We start from the raw sequence: 21388 nt of genomic DNA on the forward strand, positions 1-21388 counted from the left end.
AGGGAAAAAGGCATTCCGGAAGAGGTCATCCCTACCCTGGTCAGAGCCAGGAAGGAGGTGACCGCACAACATTATCACCGCATTTGGCGAAAATATGTTTCATGGTGTGAGGCCAGGAAGGCCCCCACGGAGGAATTTCAACTCGGTCGATTCCTGCATTTCCTACAAACAGGAGTGTCTATGGGCCTCAAATTGGGGTTCATTAAGGTTCAAATTTCGGCCCTGTCGATTTTCTTCCAGAAAGAATTGGCTTCAGTTCCTGAAGTCCAGAAGTTTGTCAAGGGAGTACTGCATATACAACCCCCTTTTGTGCCTCCAGTGGCACTGTGGGATCTCAACGTAGTTCTGGGATTCCTCAAATCACATTGGTTTAAACCACTCAAATCTGTGGATTTGAAATATCTCACATGGAAAGTGACCATGCTGTTGGCCCTGGCCTCGGCCAGGCGAGTGTCAGAATTGGCGGCTTTGTCTCACAAAAGCCCATATCTGATTGTCCATTCGGACAGGGCAGAGCTGCGGACTCGTCCCCAGTTTCTCCCTAAGGTGGTGTCAGCGTTTCACCTGAACCAGCTTATTGTGGTACCTGCGGCTACTAGGAACTTGGAGGACTCCAAGTTGCTAGATGTTGTCAGGGCCCTGAAAATATAGGTTTCCAGGACGGCTGGAGTCAGGAAAACTGACTTGCTGTTATCCTGTATGCACCCAACAAACTGGGTGCTCTTGCTTCTAAGCAGACGATTGCTAGTTGGATGTGTAGTACAATTCAGCTTGCACATTCTGTGGCAGGCCTGCCACAGCCAAAATATGTAAATGCCCATTCCACAAGGAAGGTGGGCTCATCTTGGGCGGCTGCCCGAGGGGTCTCGGCTTTACAACTTTGCCGAGCTGCTACTTGGTCAGGGTCAAACACGTTTGCAAAATTCTACAAATTTGATACCCTGGCTGAGGAGGACCTGGAGTTCTCTCATTCGGTGCTGCAGAGTCATCCGCACTCTCCCGCCCGTTTGGGAGCTTTGGTATAATCCCCATGGTCCTTACGGAGTCCCCAGCATCCACTTAGGACGTCAGAGAAAATAAGAATTTACTTACCGATAATTCTATTTCTCGTAGTCCGTAGTGGATGCTGGGCGCCCATCCCAAGTGCGGATTGTCTGCAATACTTGTACATAGTTATTGTTACAAAAATCGGGTTATTATTGTTGTGAGCCATCTTTTCAGAGGCTCCGCTGTTATCATGCTGTTAACTGGGTTCAGATCACAGGTTGTACAGTGTGATTGGTGTGGCTGGTATGAGTCTTACCCGGGATTCAAAATCCTTCCTTATTGTGTACGCTCGTCCGGGCACAGTATCCTAACTGAGGCTTGGAGGAGGGTCATAGGGGGAGGAGCCAGTGCACACCACCTGATCCTAAAGCTTTTACTTTTGTGCCCTGTCTCCTGCGGAGCCGCTATTCCCCATGGTCCTTACGGAGTCCCCAGCATCCACTACGGACTACGAGAAATAGAATTATCGGTAAGTAAATTCTTATTATTACTACAGGTTGAGTATCCCATATCCAAATATTCGGAAATACAGACTTTTTTGAGTGAGAGTGAGATACTGAAACCTTTGTTTTTTGATGGCTCAATGTACACAAACTTTGTTCAATGCACAAAGTTATAAAAAAATATTGGCTAAAATTACCTTCCGGCTGTGTGTATAAGGTGTATATGTAACATAAATGCATTCTGTGCTTAGACTTGGGTCCCATCACCATGATATCTCATTATAGTATGCAATTATTCCAAAATACGGAATAATCCGATATCCAAAATACCTCAAGCATTTTGGATAAGGGATACTGTGGGGATTGAAAATATTGCTCAAAATCTAGGATGTATTAAAGCAGAGACCATAATATCCCTGGCATGTGTAACAGATGAAAATTGGAGCAGTATGAAGCAAATGTATATCAGACTCCTGGGAGTGTCACAGTGACATCAAATATCTATAATAATAATACAGGAACATGACTGAGGAGGTGAGGGGATCTGGGAGTATCACAGTGACGTCACTTATATCTATAGTAATAATACAGGGACATGACTGGGGAGGTGAGGGCATCTGGGAATATCACAGTAACATCACTTATATCTATAATAATACAGGGACATGACTGGGGAGGTGAGGGAATCTGGGAGCATCATAGTGACATCACTTATGTCTTTAGTAATAATACAGAGACATGACTGGGGAGGTGAGGGGATCTGGGAGCGTCACATTTACATTACTTATATCTGTAGTAATAATACAGGAATATGACTGGGGAGGTGATGGGATCTGGGACCATCACAGTGACATCACTTATATCTATAGTTATAGTACAGGTACATGACTGGGGAGGTGAAGGGATCTGGGAGTGTCACTATGACATCACTTATATCTATAGTTATAATACAGAGCTATGACGTGTCTGGGGAGGTGAAGGGATCTGGGAGTATTTGCAGCGATATTGATGTCTCCCCCATTTCGCAGGGTTACACAGTAGTGAAGAAGATCTCTGGTGAGTGTGAGACACCCAGCAGCAATCCTTGTGTCTCAGGTGGACTAAGCAGGACCCACAGCCCCATCACAGTGCCTCCACCTCACTCACTGATACATGAGAGAGACAGTGACCAGAAGATCCTGGAACTCACCAACAAGATCATTCAGCTGCTGACAGGAGAGGTGGCTGCTGGGAATGGGGCATTATACAGTAACACCAGGGGACGTGTCTGAGTGATGCCTGGAGAGGTGACTGCTGGGAATGGGACATTATACAGTAACACCAGGGGACGTGTCTGGGTGATGACTGGAGAGGTGACTGCTGGGAATGGGACATTATACAGTAACACCAGGGGACGTGTTTGGGTGATGACTGGAGAGGTGACTGCTGGGAATGGGACATTATACAGTAACACTAGGGGATGTGTCTGGGTTATGACTGGAGAGGTGACTGCTGGGAATGGGGCATTATACAGTAACACCAGGGGACGTGTCTGGGTGATGACTGGAGAGGTGACTGCTGGGAATGGGACATTATACAGTAACACCAGGGGACGTGTCTGGGTGATGACTGGAGAGGTGACTGCTGGGAATGGGACATTATACAGTAACACCAGGGGACGTGTTTGGGTGATGACTGGAGAGGTGACTGCTGGGAATGGGACATTATACAGTAACACTAGGGGATGTGTCTGGGTGATAACTGGAGAGGTAACTGCTGGGATTGGGACATTATACAGTAACACCTTGGGATGTGTCTGGGTGATGTCTGGAGAGGTGACTGCTGGGAATGGGGCATTATACAATAACACCAGGGGATGTGTCTGGGTGATGTCTGGAGAGGTGACTGCTGGGAATGGGGCATTATACAGTAACACCAGGGGACGTGTCTGGGTGATGACTGGAGAGGTGACTGCTGGGAATGGGACATTATACAGTAACACCAGGGGATGTGACTGGGTGATGACTGGAGAGGTAACTGCTGGGATTGGGACATTATACAGTAACACCTTGGGATGTGTCTGGGTGATGTCTGGAGAGGTGACTGCTGGGAATGGGGCATTATACAATAACACCAGGGGATGTGTCTGGAGAGGTGACTGCTGGGAATGGGGCATTATACAATAACACCCGGGGATGTGTCTGGGTGATGACTGGAGAGGTGACTGCTGGGAATGGGGCATTATACAATAACACCAGGGGATGTGTCTGGGTGATGTCTGGAGAGGTGACTGCTGGGAATGGGACATTATACAGTAACACCGGAGGACGTGTCTGGGTGATGACTGGAGAGGTGACTGCTGGGAATGGGGCATTATACAGTAACACCAGGTGATGTCTCAGGGTGATGACTGGAGAGGTGACTGCTGGGAATAGGACATTATACAGTAACACCAGGGGATGTGTCTGGGTGATGTCTGGAGAGGTGACTGCTGGGAATGGGGCATTATACAATAACACCAGGGGATGTGTCTGGGTGATGTCTGGAGAGGTGACTGCTGGTAATGGGACATTATACAGTAACACCGGGGGACGTGTCTGGGTGATGACTGGAGAGGTGACTGCTGGGAATGGGGCATTATACAGTAACACTAGGGGACGTGTCTGGTGATGACTGGAGAGGTGACTGCTGGGAATAGGACATTATACAGTAACACCAGGGGATGTGTCTGGAGAGGTGACTGCTGGGAATGGGGCATTATACAATAACACCAGGGGATGTGTCTGGGTGATGACTGGAGAGGTGACTGCTGGGAATGGGGCATTATACAATAACACCAGGGGATGTGTCTGGGTGATGACTGGAGAGGTGACTGCTGGGAATGGGACATTATACAGTAACACCAGGGGACGTGTCTGGGTGATGACTGGAGAGGTGACTGCTGGGAATGGGACATTATACAGTAACACCGGGGGACGTGTCTGGGTGATGACTGGAGAGGTGACTGCTGGGAATGGGGCATTATACAGTAACACCAGGTGATGTGTCAGGGTGATGACTGGAGAGGTGACTGCTGGGAATGGGACATTATACAGTAACACCAGGGGATGTGTCTGGGTGATGTCTGGAGAGGTGACTGCTGGGAACGGGGCATTATACAATAACACCAGGGGATGTGTCTGGGTGATGTCTGGAGAGGTGACTGCTGGGAATGGGACATTATACAGTAACAACGGGGGACGTGTCTGGGTGATGACTGGAGAGGTGACTGCTGGGAATGGGGCATTATACAGTAACACCAGGGGACGTGTCTGGGTGATGACTGGAGAGGTGACTGCTGGGAATGGGACATTATACAGTAACACCAGGGGATGTGTCTGGGTGATGACTGGAGAGGTGACTGCTGGGAATGGGACATTATACAGTAACACCAGGGGACGTGTCTGGGTGATGACTGGAGAGGTGACTGCTGGGAATGGGACATTGGCCCTCATTCCGAGTTGATCGCTCGCAAGGCGAATTTAGCAGAGTTACACACGCTAAGCCGCCGCCTACTGGGAGTGAATCTAAACTTCTTAAATGTGCGACCGATGTATGCGCAATATTGCGATCACAAACGAGTTAGCAGTTTCAGAGTAGCTTCAGACTTACTCTGCCTGTGCGATCAGTTCAGTGCTTTTCGGTCCCGGCTGACGTCATAAACACACCCAGCGTTCGCCCAAGCACTCCCACCGTTTCTCCAGACACGCCTGCGTTTTTTCCGGAAACGGTAGCGTTTTCAGCCACACGCCCCTTAAACGCCGTGTTTCCGCCCAGTAACACCCATTTCCTGTCAATCACATTACGATCGCCGGAGCGATGAAAACACCGTGAGTAAAACTACTTTCTTCTTAGTAAAGTTACTTGGCGCAGTCGCAGTGCGAACTTTGCGCATGCGCACTAAGCGGAATTTCACTGCGATGCGATGAAAAACTCCGAGCGAACAACTCGGAATGAGGGCCATTATACAGTAACACCAGGGGATGTGTCTGGGTGATGACTGGAGAGGTGACTGCTGGGAATGGGACATTATACAGTAACACCAGGGGATGTGTCTGGGTGATGACTGGAGAGGTGACTGCTGGGAATGGGACATTATACAATAACACCAGGGGATGTGTCTGGGTGATGACTGGAGAGGTGACTGCTGGGAATGGGACATTATACAGTAACACCATGGGACGTGTCTGGGTGATGACTGGAGAGGTGACTGCTGGGAATGGGACATTATACAGTAACACCAGGGGATGTGCCTGGGTGATGACTGGAGAGGTGACTGCTGGGAATGGGGCATTATACAGTAACACCAGGGGATGTGTCTGGGTGATGACTGGAGAGGTGACTGCTGGGAATGGAACATTATACAGTAACACCAGGGGATGTGTCTGGGTGATGACTGGAGAGGTGACTGCTGGGAATGGGACATTATACAGTAACACCATGGGACGTGTCTGGGTGATGACTGGAGAGGTGACTGCTGGGAATGGGACATTATACAGTAACACCAGGGGATGTGACTGGGTGATGACTGTATCACTGTGTGTGTCAGGTTCCTATAAGGTGTCAGGATGTCACTGTCTATGTCTCCATGCAGGAGGGGGAGTATATAGAGGAACACAGGGGTCTGTACAAGGACGTGATGATGGAGAATCACCGGCCCCTCACATCACTGGGTAAGAGGAGACTGTCATGTAATGTACAGGGGAGAGCAGGTATGGGAGCCCCTATATACACACATCATCTGATAATCACATATATACACTGTACTCAGTCACTGTGTGTCTCCTACAGATGGGACAAGTAACAGAGATACCCCAGAGAGATGTCCCCGTCCTCTGTATTCCCAGGATTGTACAGAGGAGAATCACAGGATCCCACAGGAGGATCAGGTAGGTGGGATTTAGGGTCTCACCCATATACTAAAGTGACTGTCACTATATGATCTGTAGAGGAGCTGTGTGTGTATTATACACTGATATTATACTGTTTCACCTCAGTTTAATCTGACTGTATGCAAATGTCATTAGAGTGTTTGTTTGTTTTTTAGACACAACGTCTGTCTGATATTAAAATAGAAGGTACAGAGGTAGAAGAAGAGACGTATGTGACTGATATGAAGGCAGAAGATATAGAGGGAGAAGAAGAGACGTATGTGACTGATATAAAGGCAGAAGATACAGAGGGAGAAGAAGAGACGTATGTGACTGATATAAAGGCAGAAGATACAGAGGGAGAAGACGAGACGTATGTGAGGGGTGATCAGCAGTGTAAGGAGGAGGAGATCCCTACAGATATCAGCACAGGTGAGTAATAAACACTTATTACAGAAGTCATATATTCTCATTGCTCAGTCACTACAGCAATCTCTGCCATCAGCCCTGTTCTCAGTTGGGTGTTTCTAACACAAGGCTATCCATGACAAATACCACATGTAGAGAGTTTTCTCATACGTCCTAGAGGATGCTGGGGACGCTTTGAGAACCATGGGGTAAAGACGGGATCCGCAGGAGACATGGGCACTTTAAGACTTTAAAAGGGGTGTGAACTAGCTCCTCCCTCTATGCCCCTCCTCCAGACTCCAGTTAGATTCTGTGCCCAGCGAGACTGGATACACTTAGGAGCTCTCCACAGTTTCTCAGAAAAAATACTTTATTTAGGTTTATAATTTTCAGGGAGACCTGCTGTCTACAGGCTCTCTGCATCGTGGGAGTGAGGGGGGAGAAGCAGGACCTACTTCTGTGCGTTTAAGGGCTCTGCTTCTTAGGCTACTGGACACCATTAGCTCCAGAGGTTCAGATCACTTAGTGCACCTAGCTGCTTGTTCCCGGAGCCGCACCGTCACCCCCCTCACAGAGACAGAAGCCGGATGAGTAAAGGAAGATCAGAAGACTTTAGTGATGGCAGAAGATGGCAGTTGGATCCGACGACACGCCTGTCGTTCCTGGGTATGATTCTGAATACAGAATTACGGAGAGTTTTTCTTCCAGTGGAAAAGGCTCTGGAAATACAGAACATGGTAAAACAGATTCTGAAACCGGCAAAAGTGTCAGTTCTTCAATGCACTCGATTGCTGGGCAAGATGGTGGTGGCCTACGAAGCCATTCTGTATGGCAGGTTCCATGCCAGGGGTGCTTCAGTGGGACCTGCTGGACAAGTGGTCCGGGTCTCACCTGGACATGCACCGGAAAATACTCCTATCTTCCAGGACCAGGATCTTCTTTCTGTGGTGGCTGCACAGTTCTCACCTTCTGGAGGGACGCAGGTTCGGGATTCAGGATTGGATCCTGGTGACCACAGATGCAAGTCTCCGAGGCTGGGGAGCAGTCACACAGGGGTGAAACTTTCAGGGAAAATGGTCAAGCCAGGAAGCTTGTCTGCACATAAACATTCTGGAATTAAGGGCCATTTACAACGGCATTCTGCAAGCGGAACATCTTCGCGGTCTGCCCGTCTTGATTCAATCAGACAACATAACAGCAGTGGCGTACGTAAACCGCCAGAGCGGAACAAATTTCAGCCTTATCAATTTTCTTTCAGAAAGAATTGCCCTACCTTCCGGAAGTTCAGACCTTCGTCGGGTGTGCTGCACATCCAACCTCCATTTGTGCCCCCAGTGGAACCATGGGATCTTAATGTGGTGTTGCAGTTCCTGCAATCTCCTTGGTTTGAACCTTTACGTAAGGTTGAGTTAAAATTCCTTACTTGGAAAGTAGTCATGTTGTTGGCCTTGGCGTCCGTAAGGTGAGTTTCTGAATTGGCGGCTTTGTCTCACAAAAGACCCTATTTAATCTTCCATGCTGATAGAGCGGAGATGAGAACTCATCAGCAATTTCTATCAAAAGTGGTTTCCTCATTTCACGTAAACCAGCCTATTGTGGTGCCAGTGGCTGTTGATGCCTTGGCGGAATCGAAGTCTCAATGTGGTCAGAGCTTTGAAAATCTATGTCGGCAGAACGGTGCAGATTAGGAAAACAGAGGCTCTGTTTGTCCTGTGTGCTCACAACAAGATTGGGGCTCCTGCTTCCAAGCAGACTATTGCACGCTGGATCTGTAATACGATTCAGCAGGCTCATTCTACGGCAGGGTTACCGTTACCGAAATCGGTGAAAGCTCATTCTACCAGAAAGGTGGACTCATTCTGGGCGGCTGCCTGAGGGGTTTCGGCATTACAACTTTGGCGAGCTGCTACTTGATCGGGTTCAAACACCTTTGTGAAGTTTTACAAGTTTGATACCCTGGCTGAGGAGGACCTCATGTTTGATCAGTCGGTGCTGCAGAGTCATCTGCACTCTCCCGCCCGTTCTAGAGCATTGGTATAAACCCCATGGTTTTGAAGCATCCCCAGCATCCTTTAGGACGTATGAAAAAATAGGATTTTAATACCTACCGGTTACAGACCTAGGCCCTCATTCCGAGTTGTTCGCTCGCAAGGCGATTTTAGCAGAGTTACACACGCTAAGCCGCCGCCTACTGGGAGTGAATCTAAACTTCTTAAATGTGCGACCGATGTATGCGCAATATTGCGATCACAAACGAGTTAGCAGTTTTTGAGTAGCTTCAGACTTACTCTGCCTGTGCGATCAGTTCAGTGCTTTTCGGTCCCGGCTGACGTCATAAACACACCCAGCGTTCGCTCAAGCACTCCCACCGTTTCTCCGGACACGCCTGCGTTTTTTCCGGAAACGGTAGCGTTTTCAGCCACACGCCCCTTAAACGCCGTGTTTCCGCCCAGTAACACCCATTTCCTGTCAATCACAATGCGATCGCCGGAGCGATGAAAAAGCCGTGAGTACAATTACTTTCTTCTTAGTAAAGTTACTTGGCGCAGTCGCAGTGCGAACTTTGCGCATGCGCTGTAAGCGGAATTTCACTGCGATGCGATGAAAAACTCCGAGCGAACAACTCGGAATGAGGGCCCTAGTCTCTACAGCTACTGCTGGAAAATCGTCATTTTTACCTTATGTTCCCCCAAAACATAAGAAAACGCATCATCAAATGCAGTCCTTTCGGCCCAATAGATACCGAAGAGGAAGAGGCTCTGCCTTCCTTGCTGCTAGAGGCAGGGAAAGAGGTAAAAGAAACCCAGGCTTCTCTGCCTCCCAAGAACAGAAGTCCTCCCCGGCTTCTGCCAAGTCCACCGCATGACGCTGGGGTTTCCCTGCGGGAGTCCTCGCCGGTTGGGGCACATCTCAAGCTCTTCAGCCAGGTCTGGGTTTGCTCGGGCCTGGAACCTTGGATTTTAAAAATTGTGTCACAAGGGTACAAACTAAAATTTTAAGACGTTCCCCCTCGCCGATTATTAAAATCAGCCTTGCCAGCTTCTCTGACTGGCAGAGAGGTAGTGTGCGACGCAATACAAAAATTGTGTCAGAACCAGGTCATTATCACGGTTCCCCCTGCGCAACAGGGACAAGGCTTTTATTCCAGTTTATTCGTGGTTCCGAAGCCGGACGGCTCGGTCAGACCGATCCTCAACCTTAACCTAAATTACTTTCTGCAGAAATTCAAGATGGAGTCTCTCAGAGCAGTGATCTCCAGTCTGGAGGAAGGGGACTTTATGGTCTCCTTAGACATAAAGGATGCCTACCTACATGTTCCCATTTATCCTCCTCATCAGGCCTTCCTGCGCTTTGTGGTTCAGGATTGTCATTACCAATTTCAGACGTTGCCATTTGGGCTGTCCACGGCTCCGAGGATTTTTACCCAAGTGATGGCGGAGATGATGATTCTTCTTCGCATGCAAGGTGTCATGATTATCCCATACTTTGACGATCTCCTGATGAAAGCCAGATGCAGGGACAAGTTGTTACAGAACATTGCACTGTCCCTGAAGGTGTTGCAACAACATGGCTGGCTCCTCAACCTGCTGAAATCTCAGTTGATCCCTACGACCCACCTGTCGTTTCTGGGGATGAATCTGGACACAGAACTACAGAGTTTTTCTTCCGGAAGAAAAAGCTCTGGAACAAATCTTAAAACCAACCAGAGTGTCGATCCATCAATGCACTCGCTTGCTGGATAGATGGTGCCGGCCTACGAGGCCATTCAGTTTGGCAGATTCCATGCCAGAGTATTCCAGTGGGACCTGTTGGACAAGTGGTCCGGTTCCCACCTACACATGCAACGGACGATAGTCCTGTCCTCAAAGACAAGAATATCACTGCTGTGGTGGCTGCACAGTTCTCACCTCCTCGAGGGACGCAGGTTCGGTATTCAGGATTGGATTCTAGTGACCACGGATGCAAGTCCCCGGGGTTGGGGTGCAAGGAAGATGGTCAAGTCAGGAGACTTGTCTCCACATAAACATTCTGGAATTAAGGGCCATTTACAACGGCCTTCTACAAACTGAACGCCTTTTTCAAAGTCGACCCTTCCTCATCCAGTCGGAGAATATAACAGCAGTAGCTTACATCAACAGCCAGGGCGGAACAAAAAGCAGAGCAGCAATGACAGAAGCCACAAGGATTCTCCGCTGGGCGGAGAAACATCTAAGCGCTCTGTCAGCTATCTTCATTCCAGGAGTGGACAACTGGGAAGCAGACTTCCTCAGCAGACACGATCTCCATCCAGGAGTCTTCACAGAAGTGACAAGTCGCTGGGGTACTCCCCAAGTAGACATGATGGCGTCTCGTCTCAACAAGAAACTCCAAAATGATTGCGCCTGGTCAAGGTACCCTCAAGCCATAGCGGTGGGCGCTCTGGTGACACCGTGGGTGTTTCAGTCGGTATGTGTTTCCTCCACTTCCTCTCATTCCGAGAGTGTTAAAAATTATAAGAAGAAAGGTTCCAATGATCCTCATTGTTCCAGATTGGCCAAGGAGGGCTTGGTATCCCGATCTTCAGGATTTACGCATAGGAAATCCCTGGCTGCTTCCTCTACGAGAGGACCTGTTACAGTATCAAGATTTATTGCGGCTACGTTTGACGGCATGGCGGTTGAACGCCAGATTCTAGCCCAGAAGGGTATTCCCAGTGAAGTCATTCCCACTCTTATTCAGGCTAGAAAGGATGTTACGGCAAAACACGATCACCACATTTGGAGGAAATATATTTCCTGGTGCGAGTCCAAGAAGGCTCCTGCGGAAATTTTTTAACTTGGACGTATTCTCCACTTTTTACAAGCTGGAGTGGATGCGGGCCTTAAATTAGGATCCATTAAAGTACAAATTTCTGCATTGTCAGTTTTCTTTCAGAAACAATTGGCCTCACTTCCTGAGGTGCAAACGTTTCTAAAGGGGGTGTTACACATCCAACCACCTTTTGTGCCTCCTGTGGCACCTTGGGACCTTAACGTGATGTTACAGTTCCTTCAATCTCACTGGTTTGAACCTTTTTCAAAAGGTGGATTTGAAATTCCTCACTTGGAAAGTGGTCATTTTATTGGCCTTGGCATCTGCACGGCGGGTGTCCGAATTGGCGGCCTAGTCTCACAAGAGCCCTTATTTGATCTTCCATGAAGATAGAGCAGAGTTGAGAACTCGTCAACAGTTTCTGCCGAAGGTGGTTTCTTCTTTTCATATAAACCAACCTAATGTCCGTCTCCCTCGGCGCAGTTCCTATAACTGAGGTCTGGAGGAGGGGTATAGAGGGAGGAGCCAGTTCACGCCCTTATTAAAGTCTTAAAGTGCCCATTTCTCCTGCGGATCCTGTCTATACCCCATGGTTCTATTGATGACCCCAGCATCCTCTACGGACTCAGAGAAAAGGTTTTACCGGCAGGTATTAAAATCCTATTATTTATTAGTGCGCAAGCAGGACAGCATTTTCTCTTCTTTGGTGTTTTATTATTACAACCATGTCACCTCTAGTAATCCCACACGAGCGTCCATGTCTCCTCCAGTAATCCCACACGAGCGTCCATGTCTCCTCCAGTAATCCCACACGAGCGTCCATGTCTCCTCCAGTAATCCCACACGAGCGTCCATGTCACCTCTAGTAATCCCACACGAGCGTCCATGTCACCTCTAGTAATCCCCCATGAGCGTCCATGTCACCTCTAGTAATACCACATGGGCGTCCATGTCACCTCTACTAATCCCACATGAGCGTCCATGTCACCTCTAGTAATCCCACATGAGCGTCCATGTCACCTCTAGTTATCCCACATGAGCGCCCATGTCACCTCTTGTAATCCCACACGAGCGTCCATGTCTCCTTCAGTAATCCCACACGAGCTTCCATGTCTCCTCCAGTAATCCCACATGAGCATCTGTCTCACCTCTACTAATCCCACACGAGCGTCCATGTCTCCTCCAGTAATCCCACACGAGCGTCTATGTCTCCTCCAGTAATCCCACACGAGCGTCCATGTCTCCTCCAGTAATCCCACACGAGCTTCCATGTCTCCTCCAGTGATCCCACATGAGCATCTGTCTCACCTCTACTAATCCCACATGAGCGGCCATGTCTCCTCCAGTAATCCCACACGAGCGTCCATGTCACCACTAGTAATCCCACACGAGCGTCCATGTCTCCTCCAGTAATCCCACACGAGCGTCCATGTCTCCTCCAGTAATCCCACACGAGCGTCCATGTCTCCTCCAGTAATCCCACACGAGCGTCCATGTCACCTCTAGTAATCCCACATGAGCGTCCATGTCACCTCCAGTAATCCCACACGAGCGTCCATGTCTCCTCCAGTAATCCCACACGAGCGTCCATGTCTCCTCCAGTAATCCCACACGAGCGTCCATGTCACCTCTAGTAATCCCACACGAGCGTCCATGTCACCTTCAGTAATCCCACACGAGCTTCCATGTCTCCTCCAGTATTCCCACATGAGCATCTGTCTCACCTCTACTAATCCCACATGAGCGGCCATGTCTCCTCCAGTAATCCCACACGAGCGTCCATGTCACCTCTAGTAATCCCCCATGAGCATCCATGTCGCCTCTAGTAATCCCACATGAGCATCCATGTCGCCTCTAGTAATCCCACATGAGCGTCCATGTCTCCTCTAGTAATCCCACATGAGCATCAGTGTCACCTCTAGTAATCCCACATGAGCGTCCATGTCACCTCCAGTAATCCCACATGAGCGTCCATGTCACCTCTAGTAATCCCACATGAGCGTCCGTGTCACCTCTAGTAATCCCCCATGAGCGTCCATGTCACCTCTAGGAATCCCACATGAGCGTCCATGTCACCTCTAGTAATCCCCCATGAGCGTCCATGTCACCTCTAGTAATCCCACATGAGCATCCATGTCGCCTCTAGTAATCCCACATGAGCGTCCATGTCACCTCTAGTAATCACACATGAGCGTCCATGTCACCTCTAGTAATCCCCCATGAGCGTCCATGTCACCTCTAGTAATCACACTAGCGTTCAGTGTTGATCAAGCTCCAGTCTAAGCATCCTATCTTTTTTTTTTTTTTAATACACATAAAAGCAATGATTACAGGTAAAACATGTCAATTATAGAGTTATATATTGTATCCTGTAACACCCTGGGTCTTGTCTGCTCATTTTATATTTCTCTGACGTCCTAGTGGATGCTGGGAACTCCGTAAGGACCATGGGGAATAGCGGGCTCCGCAGGAGACTGGGCACAACTAAAAGAAAGCTTTAGGACTAACTGGTGTGCACTGGCTCCTCCCCCTATGACCCTCCTCCAGACCTCAGTTAGATTTCTGTGCCCGGCCGAGCTGGATGCACACTATGGGCTCTCCTGAGCTCCTAGAAAAGAAAGTATAGTTTAGGTTTTTTATTTTCAGTGAGATCTGCTGGCAACAGACTCACTGCTACGAGGGACTAAGGGGAGAAGAAGCGAACCTGCCTGCTTGCAGCCAGCTTGGGCTTCTTAGGCTACTGGACACCATTAGCTCCAGAGGGATTGAACGCAGGACCCGACCTCGATGTCCGTTCCCGGAGCCGCGCCGCCGTCCCCCTTACAGAGCCAGAAGCAAGAAGGTCCGGAAAATCGGCGGCTAAAGACTTCTGTCTTCTCCAAGGTAGCGCACAGCACTGCAGCTGTGCGCCATTGCTCCTCATGCACACCTCACACTCCGGTCACTGATGGGTGCAGGGCGCTGGGGGGGGCACCCTGAGCAGCAATAAATAACACCTTGGCTGGCAAATATACACCATATATAGCCCCAGGGGCTATATATAGGTGTAAATTAACCCCTGCCAGATTTCCTAAAGTCCGCCAAAAAAGGGGCGGGGCTATCTCCCTCAGCATACCGGCACCATTTTCCCTCACAGCTCCGCTGGAAGGAAGGCTCCCTGGCTCTCCCCTGCAGTCCTGCACTACAGAAAAGGGTAAAAAAGAGAGGGGGGCACATATTTTAGGCGCATTATAGTTATTCTATGCAGCTATAGGGGAAAACACTCTGTATAGGTGTCACCCCAGTGTATAGGTGTCTGTATAGGTGTCAACCCAGTGCTCTGGTGTGTGCTGGCATACTCTCCCTCTGTCTCTCCAAAGGGCTTTGTGGGGTCCTATCCTCTTTTAGAGCATTTCCTGTGTGTGTGCTGTGTGTCGGTACGGCTGTGTCGACATGTATGAGGAGGAAAATTATGTGGAGGCGGAGCAAATGCCGGTAAATGTGATGTCACCCCCTGCGGGGTCGACACCTGTGTGGATGGACTTACGGAAGGAATTACGGGAAAGTGTTAACTCCTTACATAAAAGGCTTGACGACATGGGACAGCCGGCAACTCAGCATGTGCCTGTCCAGGCGTCTCAAAGGCCATCAGGGGCTGTAAAACGCCCGTTACCTCAGATGGCAGACACAGACGTCGACACGGATACCGACTCCAGTGTCGACGATGAGGAGACGACTGTAACTTCCAATAGGGCCACACGTTACATGATTAAGGCAATGAAAAATGTATTACACATTACTGATATTACCCCAGGTACCACAAAAAAGGGTATTATGTTTGGTGAGAAAAAACTACCAGTAGTTTTTCCTGCATCTGAGGAATTAAATGAAGTTTGTGAAGAAGCATGGACTTCCCCCGATAAGAAATTAGTAATTTCTAAACGGCTATTGGCAGCGTACCCTTTCCCGCCAGAGGATAGGTCACGTTGGGAAACACCCCCTAGGGTTGATAAAGCGCTCACACGTTTGTCAAAGAAGGTGGCACTACCGTCTCCGGATACGGCCACCCTTAAAGAGCCTGCTGACAGAAAGCAGGAGACTATCCTAAAGTCTATATACACACACACTGGTGTTATACTACGACCAGCTATAGCCTCAGCATGGATGTGTAGTGCTGCGGTTGCGTGGTCGGATACCCTGACAGAGAATATTGAGACCTTGGATAGGGACAATATTTTACTGACTTTAGAGCATATAAAAGATGCTCTCATATACATGCGTGATGCACAGAGGGATATTTGCCGACTGGCATCAAAAGTAAGTGCAATGTCCATTTCCGCTAGACTGGATTATGGACTCGGCAGTGGTCAGGGGATGCCGATTCAAAATGGCACATGGAGATTTTGCATTATAAAGGGGTGGAGTTGTTTGGGGAAGGTCTGTCAGACCTCGTTTCCACGGCAACAGCTGGAAAATCAACTTTTCTGCCCCAGGTTACCTCGCAGCAAAAGAAAGCACCGTATTATCAACCACAGTCCTTTCGGCCCCATAAGGGCAAGCGAGCAAGAGGCGCCTCTTTTTTGCCAAAAGGCAGAGGTAAGGGAAAAAAGCTGCAGCATACAGCCAGTTCCCAGGACCAGGAGTCCTCCCCCGCTTCCGCCAAGTCCACAGCATGACGATGGGGCTTCACAGGCGGATCTAGGTACGGTGGGGGCACGTCTCAGGAATTTCAGCACACAGTGGGCTCGCTCACAGGTGGATCCCTAGATCCTTCAGGTAGTATCTCAGGGGTACATGCTGGAATTCGAGACGCCTCCTCACGCCGTTTCCTAAAATCTGCCTTACCAACAACACTCTCTGACAGAGAGGCGGTGTTACAGGCAATTCACAAGCTGTATTCCCAGCAAGTGATAAACAGGGTACCTCTCCTTCAACAAGGAAAGGGTTATTATTCCACAATGTTTGTGGTACCGAAACCGGACGGTTCGGTGAGACCCATTTTAAATTTAAAATCCTTGAACAAGTATATCAAAAAGTTCAAGTTCAAGATGGAATCGCTCAGAGCGGTTATCTCCAGCCTGGAGGAGGGGGATTACATGGTATCTCTGGACATCAAGGATGCTTACCTGCATGTCCCCATTTACCCTCCTCACCAGGAGTGCCTCAGGTTTGTGGTACAGGACTGTCACTACCAGTTCCAGACGCTGCCGTTTGGGTTATCCCGGCACCGAGGGTCTTTACCAAGGTAATGGCCGAAATGATGATTCTCCTTCGAAAGAAAGGGGTTTCAATTATCCCGTACTTGGACGATCTCCTGATAAAGGCGAGGTCCAGGGAGCAGTTGCTGGTGGGGGTAGCACTTTCTCAGGAAGTGCTACAACAGCATGGTTGGATTCTCAACATCCCAAAGTCACAGCTGGTCCCCACGACACATCTTCTGTTCCTGGGGATGATTTTGGACACAGACCAGAAAAAAGTGTTTCTTCCAGAGGAAAAAAAAAAAAGGGGTTGTCATCTCTAGTAAGAAACCTTCTAAAGCCAGGACAGGTGTCAGTGCATCAATGCACGAAAGTCCTGGGAAAGATGGTAGCTTCGTACGAAGCAATTCCATTCGGCAGATTCCACGCAAGAACCTTCCAGTGGGACCTGTTGGACAAGTGGTCCGGATCGCATCTTCAGATGCATCGGCGGATAACCCTGTCGCCAAGGACCAGGGTGTCGCTACTGTGGTGGCTGCAGAGTGCTCATCTTCTAGAGGGCCACAGATTCGGGATACAGGACTGGGTCCTGGTAACTACGGATGCCAGCCTTCGAGGCTGGGGGGCAGTCACACAGGGACGAAATTTCCAGGGACTGTGGTCAAACCAGGAAATTTCACTTCACATAAATATCCTGGAACTAAGGGCCATCTACAACACCCTAAGCCAGGCAAGACTTCTGCTTCAAAACCAGCCGGTACTGATACAATCAGACAACATCACGGCGGTCGCCCATGTAAACAGACAGGGCGGCACAAGAAGCAGAAGTGCGATGGCAGAAGCCACAAAGATTCTCCGATGGGCGGAAAATCACGTGTCAGCACTGACAGCAGTGTTCATCCCGGGAGTAGACAACTGGGAAGCAGACTTCCTCAGCAGACACGACCTCCACCCGGGAGAATGGGGACTTCATCCGGAAGTTTTCCAAATGATTGTAAACCGTTGGGAACGACCAAAGGTGGACATGATGGCGTCCCGCCTCAACAAAAAACTAGAAAGGTATTGCGCCAGGTCAAGGGACCCTTAGGCGATAGCTGTGGACGCTCTAGTGACACCGTGGGTGTACCAGTCGGTTTATGTGTTCCCTCCTCTGCCTCTCATTCTAAAGGTACTGAGAATTGTGCGATGGAGCGGAGTAAGAACGATGCTCGTGGTTCCAGATTGGCCAAGAAGAGCTTGGTACCCGGAACTTCAAGAGATGCTCACAGAGGACCCATGGCCTCTACCGCTAAGACGGGACCTGCTCCAGCAGGGGCCCTGTCTATTCCAAGACTTACCGCGGCTGCGTTTGACGGCATGGCGGTTGAACACCGGATCCTGAAGGAAAAGGGTATTCCGGAGGAAGTCATCCCTACCCTGATCAAAGCCAGGAAGGATGTCACGGCAAAACATTATCACCGCATTTGGCGAAAATATGTTGCTTGGTGTGAGGCCAAAAAGGCCCCAACGGAGGAGTTTCAACTGGGTCGTTTTCTGCATTTCCTGCAAGCAGGAGTGAATATGGGCCTAAAATTAGGATCCATTAAGGTACAGATTTCGTCTCTGTCAATTTTCTTCCAAAAAGAATTGGCTTCACTGCCTGAAGTTCAGACATTTGTGAAGTGCGTGCTGCATATTCAGCCCCCTTTTGTGCCTCCAGTGGCACCTTGGGATCTCAATGTGGTTTTGGGGTTCTTGAAATCACATTGGTTCGAGCCACTTAAAACCGTGGATTTGAAATATCTCATGTGGAAAGTGGTCATGCTGTTGGCCCTGGCTTCGGCCAGGCGTGTGTCAGAATTGGCGGCTTTATCTTGTAAAAGCCCTTATCTGATTTTCCATACGGATAGGGCAGAGTTGAGGACTCGTCCTCATTTTCTCCTGAAGGTGGTATCAGCTTTTCACTTGAACCAACCTATTATGGTGCCTGTGGCTACTAGGGACTTGGAGGATGCCAAGTTACTGGACGTGGTCAGGGCCCTGAGAATTTATGTTTCCAGGACGGCTGGAGTCAGGAAAACTGACTCGCTGTTTATCCTGTATGCACCCAACAAGCTGGGTGCTCCTGCTTCAAAGCAGGCCATTGCTCGCTGGATTTGTAGCACAATTCAGCTTGCGCATTCTGCGGCAGGACTGCCGCATCCTAAATCAGTGAAAGCCCATTCCACGAGGAAGGTGGGCTCATCTTGGGCGGCCGCCCGAGGGGTCTTGGCTTTACAACTTTGCCGAGCCGCGACTTGGTCAGGGTCAAATACTTTTGCAAAGTTTTACAAGTTTGACACCCTGGCTGACGAGGACCTGGAGTTCGCTCATTCGGTGCTGCAGAGTCACCCGCACTCTCCCCCCCGTTTGGGAGCTTTGGTATAATCCCCATGGTCCTTACGGAGTTCCCAGCATCCACTAGGACGTTAGAGAAAATAAGATTTTACTCACCGGTAAATCTATTTCTCGTAGTCCGTAGTGGATGCTGGGCGCCCATCTCAAGTGCGGATTGTCTGCATTACTTGTACATAGTTACTGTTAACTAAAACGGGTTATTGTTGAGAGCCATCTGTTCACAGGCTCCATTGTTATCATACTGTTAACTGGGTTTAAAATCACGAGTTATACGGTGGGATTGGTGTGGCTGGTATGAGTCTTACCCGGGATTCAAAAATCCTTCCTTATTGTGTCAGCTCTTCCGGGCACAGTATCCTAACTGAGGTCTGGAGGAGGGTCATAGGGGGAGGAGCCAGTGCACACCAGTTAGTCCTAAAGCTTTCTTTTAGTTGTGCCCAGTCTCCTGCGGAGCCGCTATTCCCCATGGTCCTTACGGAGTTCCCAGCATCCACTACGGACTAGGAGAAATAGATTTACCGGTGAGTAAAATCTTATTTTCCATAATGTATTTTATTTCCAGCAGGTGGACACACAAGCAGAAATATCTCAGAAGGACATCTAATGTTATCCCTGGATTGTGACATAAAAGATAATGACAGTAGACAGGATTCTCCAGGAGATAACCCCATTACCCCAATTATACATCCAGCTCTATCAGCTGATCCCCCTGATCCTGGGAAATGTTCTCCTGATGACTCTGATATTGGTGCATCTATTACAGCTCTGAGAGTAGATACAGTGTTTCCCTGTTCTATAGATGCCAAATGTTTTACACAGAACACAAAGCTTATTACCCATCATCCAGCTAAGGCAGGTGAGAGGCCATTTCCATGTTCTGAGTGTGGGAAATGTTTTACAAAGAAATCAGCTCTTGTTACACATCAGAGAAGTCACACAGGTGAGAAGCCGTTTTCCTGTTCTGAGTGTGGGAAATGTTTTGCATGCAACTCAAATCTTGCTACACATCAGAGAAATCACACAGGTGAGAAGCCGTTTTCCTGTTCTGAGTGTGGGAAATGTTTTTCATGGAAATCAGATCTTGTTACACATCAGAGAAGTCACACAGGTGAGAAGCCGTTTTCATGTTCTGAGTGTGGGAAATGTTTTACACAGAAATCAGCTCTTGTTACACATCAGAGAAGTCACACAGGTGTGAAGCCGTTTTCCTGTTCTGAGTGTGGGAAATGTTTCGCATTTAAATCAGTTCTTGTTATACATCAGAGAAGTCATACAGGTGAGATGCCGTTTTCCTGTTCTGAGTGTGGGAAATGTTTCGCATTTAAATCAGTTCTTGTTACACATCAGAGAAGTCACACAGGTGAGATGCCGTTTTCCTGTTCTGAGTGTGGGAAATGTTTCGCATTTAAATCAGTTCTTGTTATACATCAGAGAAGTCACTCAGGTGAGAAGCCGTATTTCTGTTCTGAGTGTGGGAAATGTTTTGTACGGAAATCAGATCTTGTCACACATCAGAGAAGTCACACAGGTGAGAAGCCGTATTCCTGTTCTGAGTGTGGGAAATGTTTTGCACAGAAATCAAATCTTGTTACACATCAGAGGAGTCACACAGGTGAGAAGCCGTATTCCTGTTTTGAGTGTGGGAAATGTTTTGTACGGAAATCAGATCTTGTCACACATCAGAGAAGTCACACAGGTGAGAAGCCGTATTCCTGTTCTGAGTGTGGGAAATGTTTTGCACAGAAATCAAATCTTGTTACACATCAGAGGAGTCACACAGGTGAGAGGCCATTTTCATGCTGTGAGAGAAATAAATCCGCTCTTGTTGAACACATTAGACATTACCCAAGTACGGAACCATTTACATCTTCTGGAGTATAATTATCACTGTCATGCAATGTTCCTCAAGGGTGAATCCTATCTCCTATGCTTTATAAAATATACATGCTACCACTGGGTGATATAATCAGACATCATGGCCTGGTCTACCACTGCTATGCAGATGTACTTTTTGCTCCATGTACTGAGAACCTAATACCAGTCCTAAATGGTTGTCTAGCTGAGCGCCAGGGGTGGATGATACCAGTTGGCTGTGACTCAGTCTTTGTGAAACATAATAGAAGCTCACCAACAAAGGACAAGACTACAGCTTTACCAACCATCTGGATTTATGCTTTGGTGTTCAGAATTGCAAAATACTGAACATGTACTGAATCTTTGTGTTGTCCTGGTATGTGGCTGACACAGACATCAGATA

General features: G+C 48.6%; 1 protein-coding gene across 1 annotated transcript in view; it reads left to right on the plus strand.

The window, feature by feature from the left end:
* Positions 1 to 21053, plus strand: part of LOC134983856 (oocyte zinc finger protein XlCOF7.1-like) — a 138659-nt gene extending 117606 nt beyond the window's left edge. Inside the window, exon 5 of the mRNA XM_063949474.1 lies at positions 19988 to 21053. Coding sequence (XP_063805544.1) covers positions 19988 to 21012 — 1025 coding nt within the window. The 3' untranslated portion in view covers positions 21013 to 21053. The remainder of the gene's footprint in view (positions 1 to 19987) is intronic.
* The last annotated feature ends 335 nt before the right edge of the window (positions 21054 to 21388 follow it).

Source organism: Pseudophryne corroboree (assembly GCF_028390025.1).
Source record: "Pseudophryne corroboree isolate aPseCor3 chromosome 3 unlocalized genomic scaffold, aPseCor3.hap2 SUPER_3_unloc_27, whole genome shotgun sequence".
Taxonomy (NCBI): Eukaryota; Metazoa; Chordata; class Amphibia; order Anura; family Myobatrachidae; genus Pseudophryne; species Pseudophryne corroboree.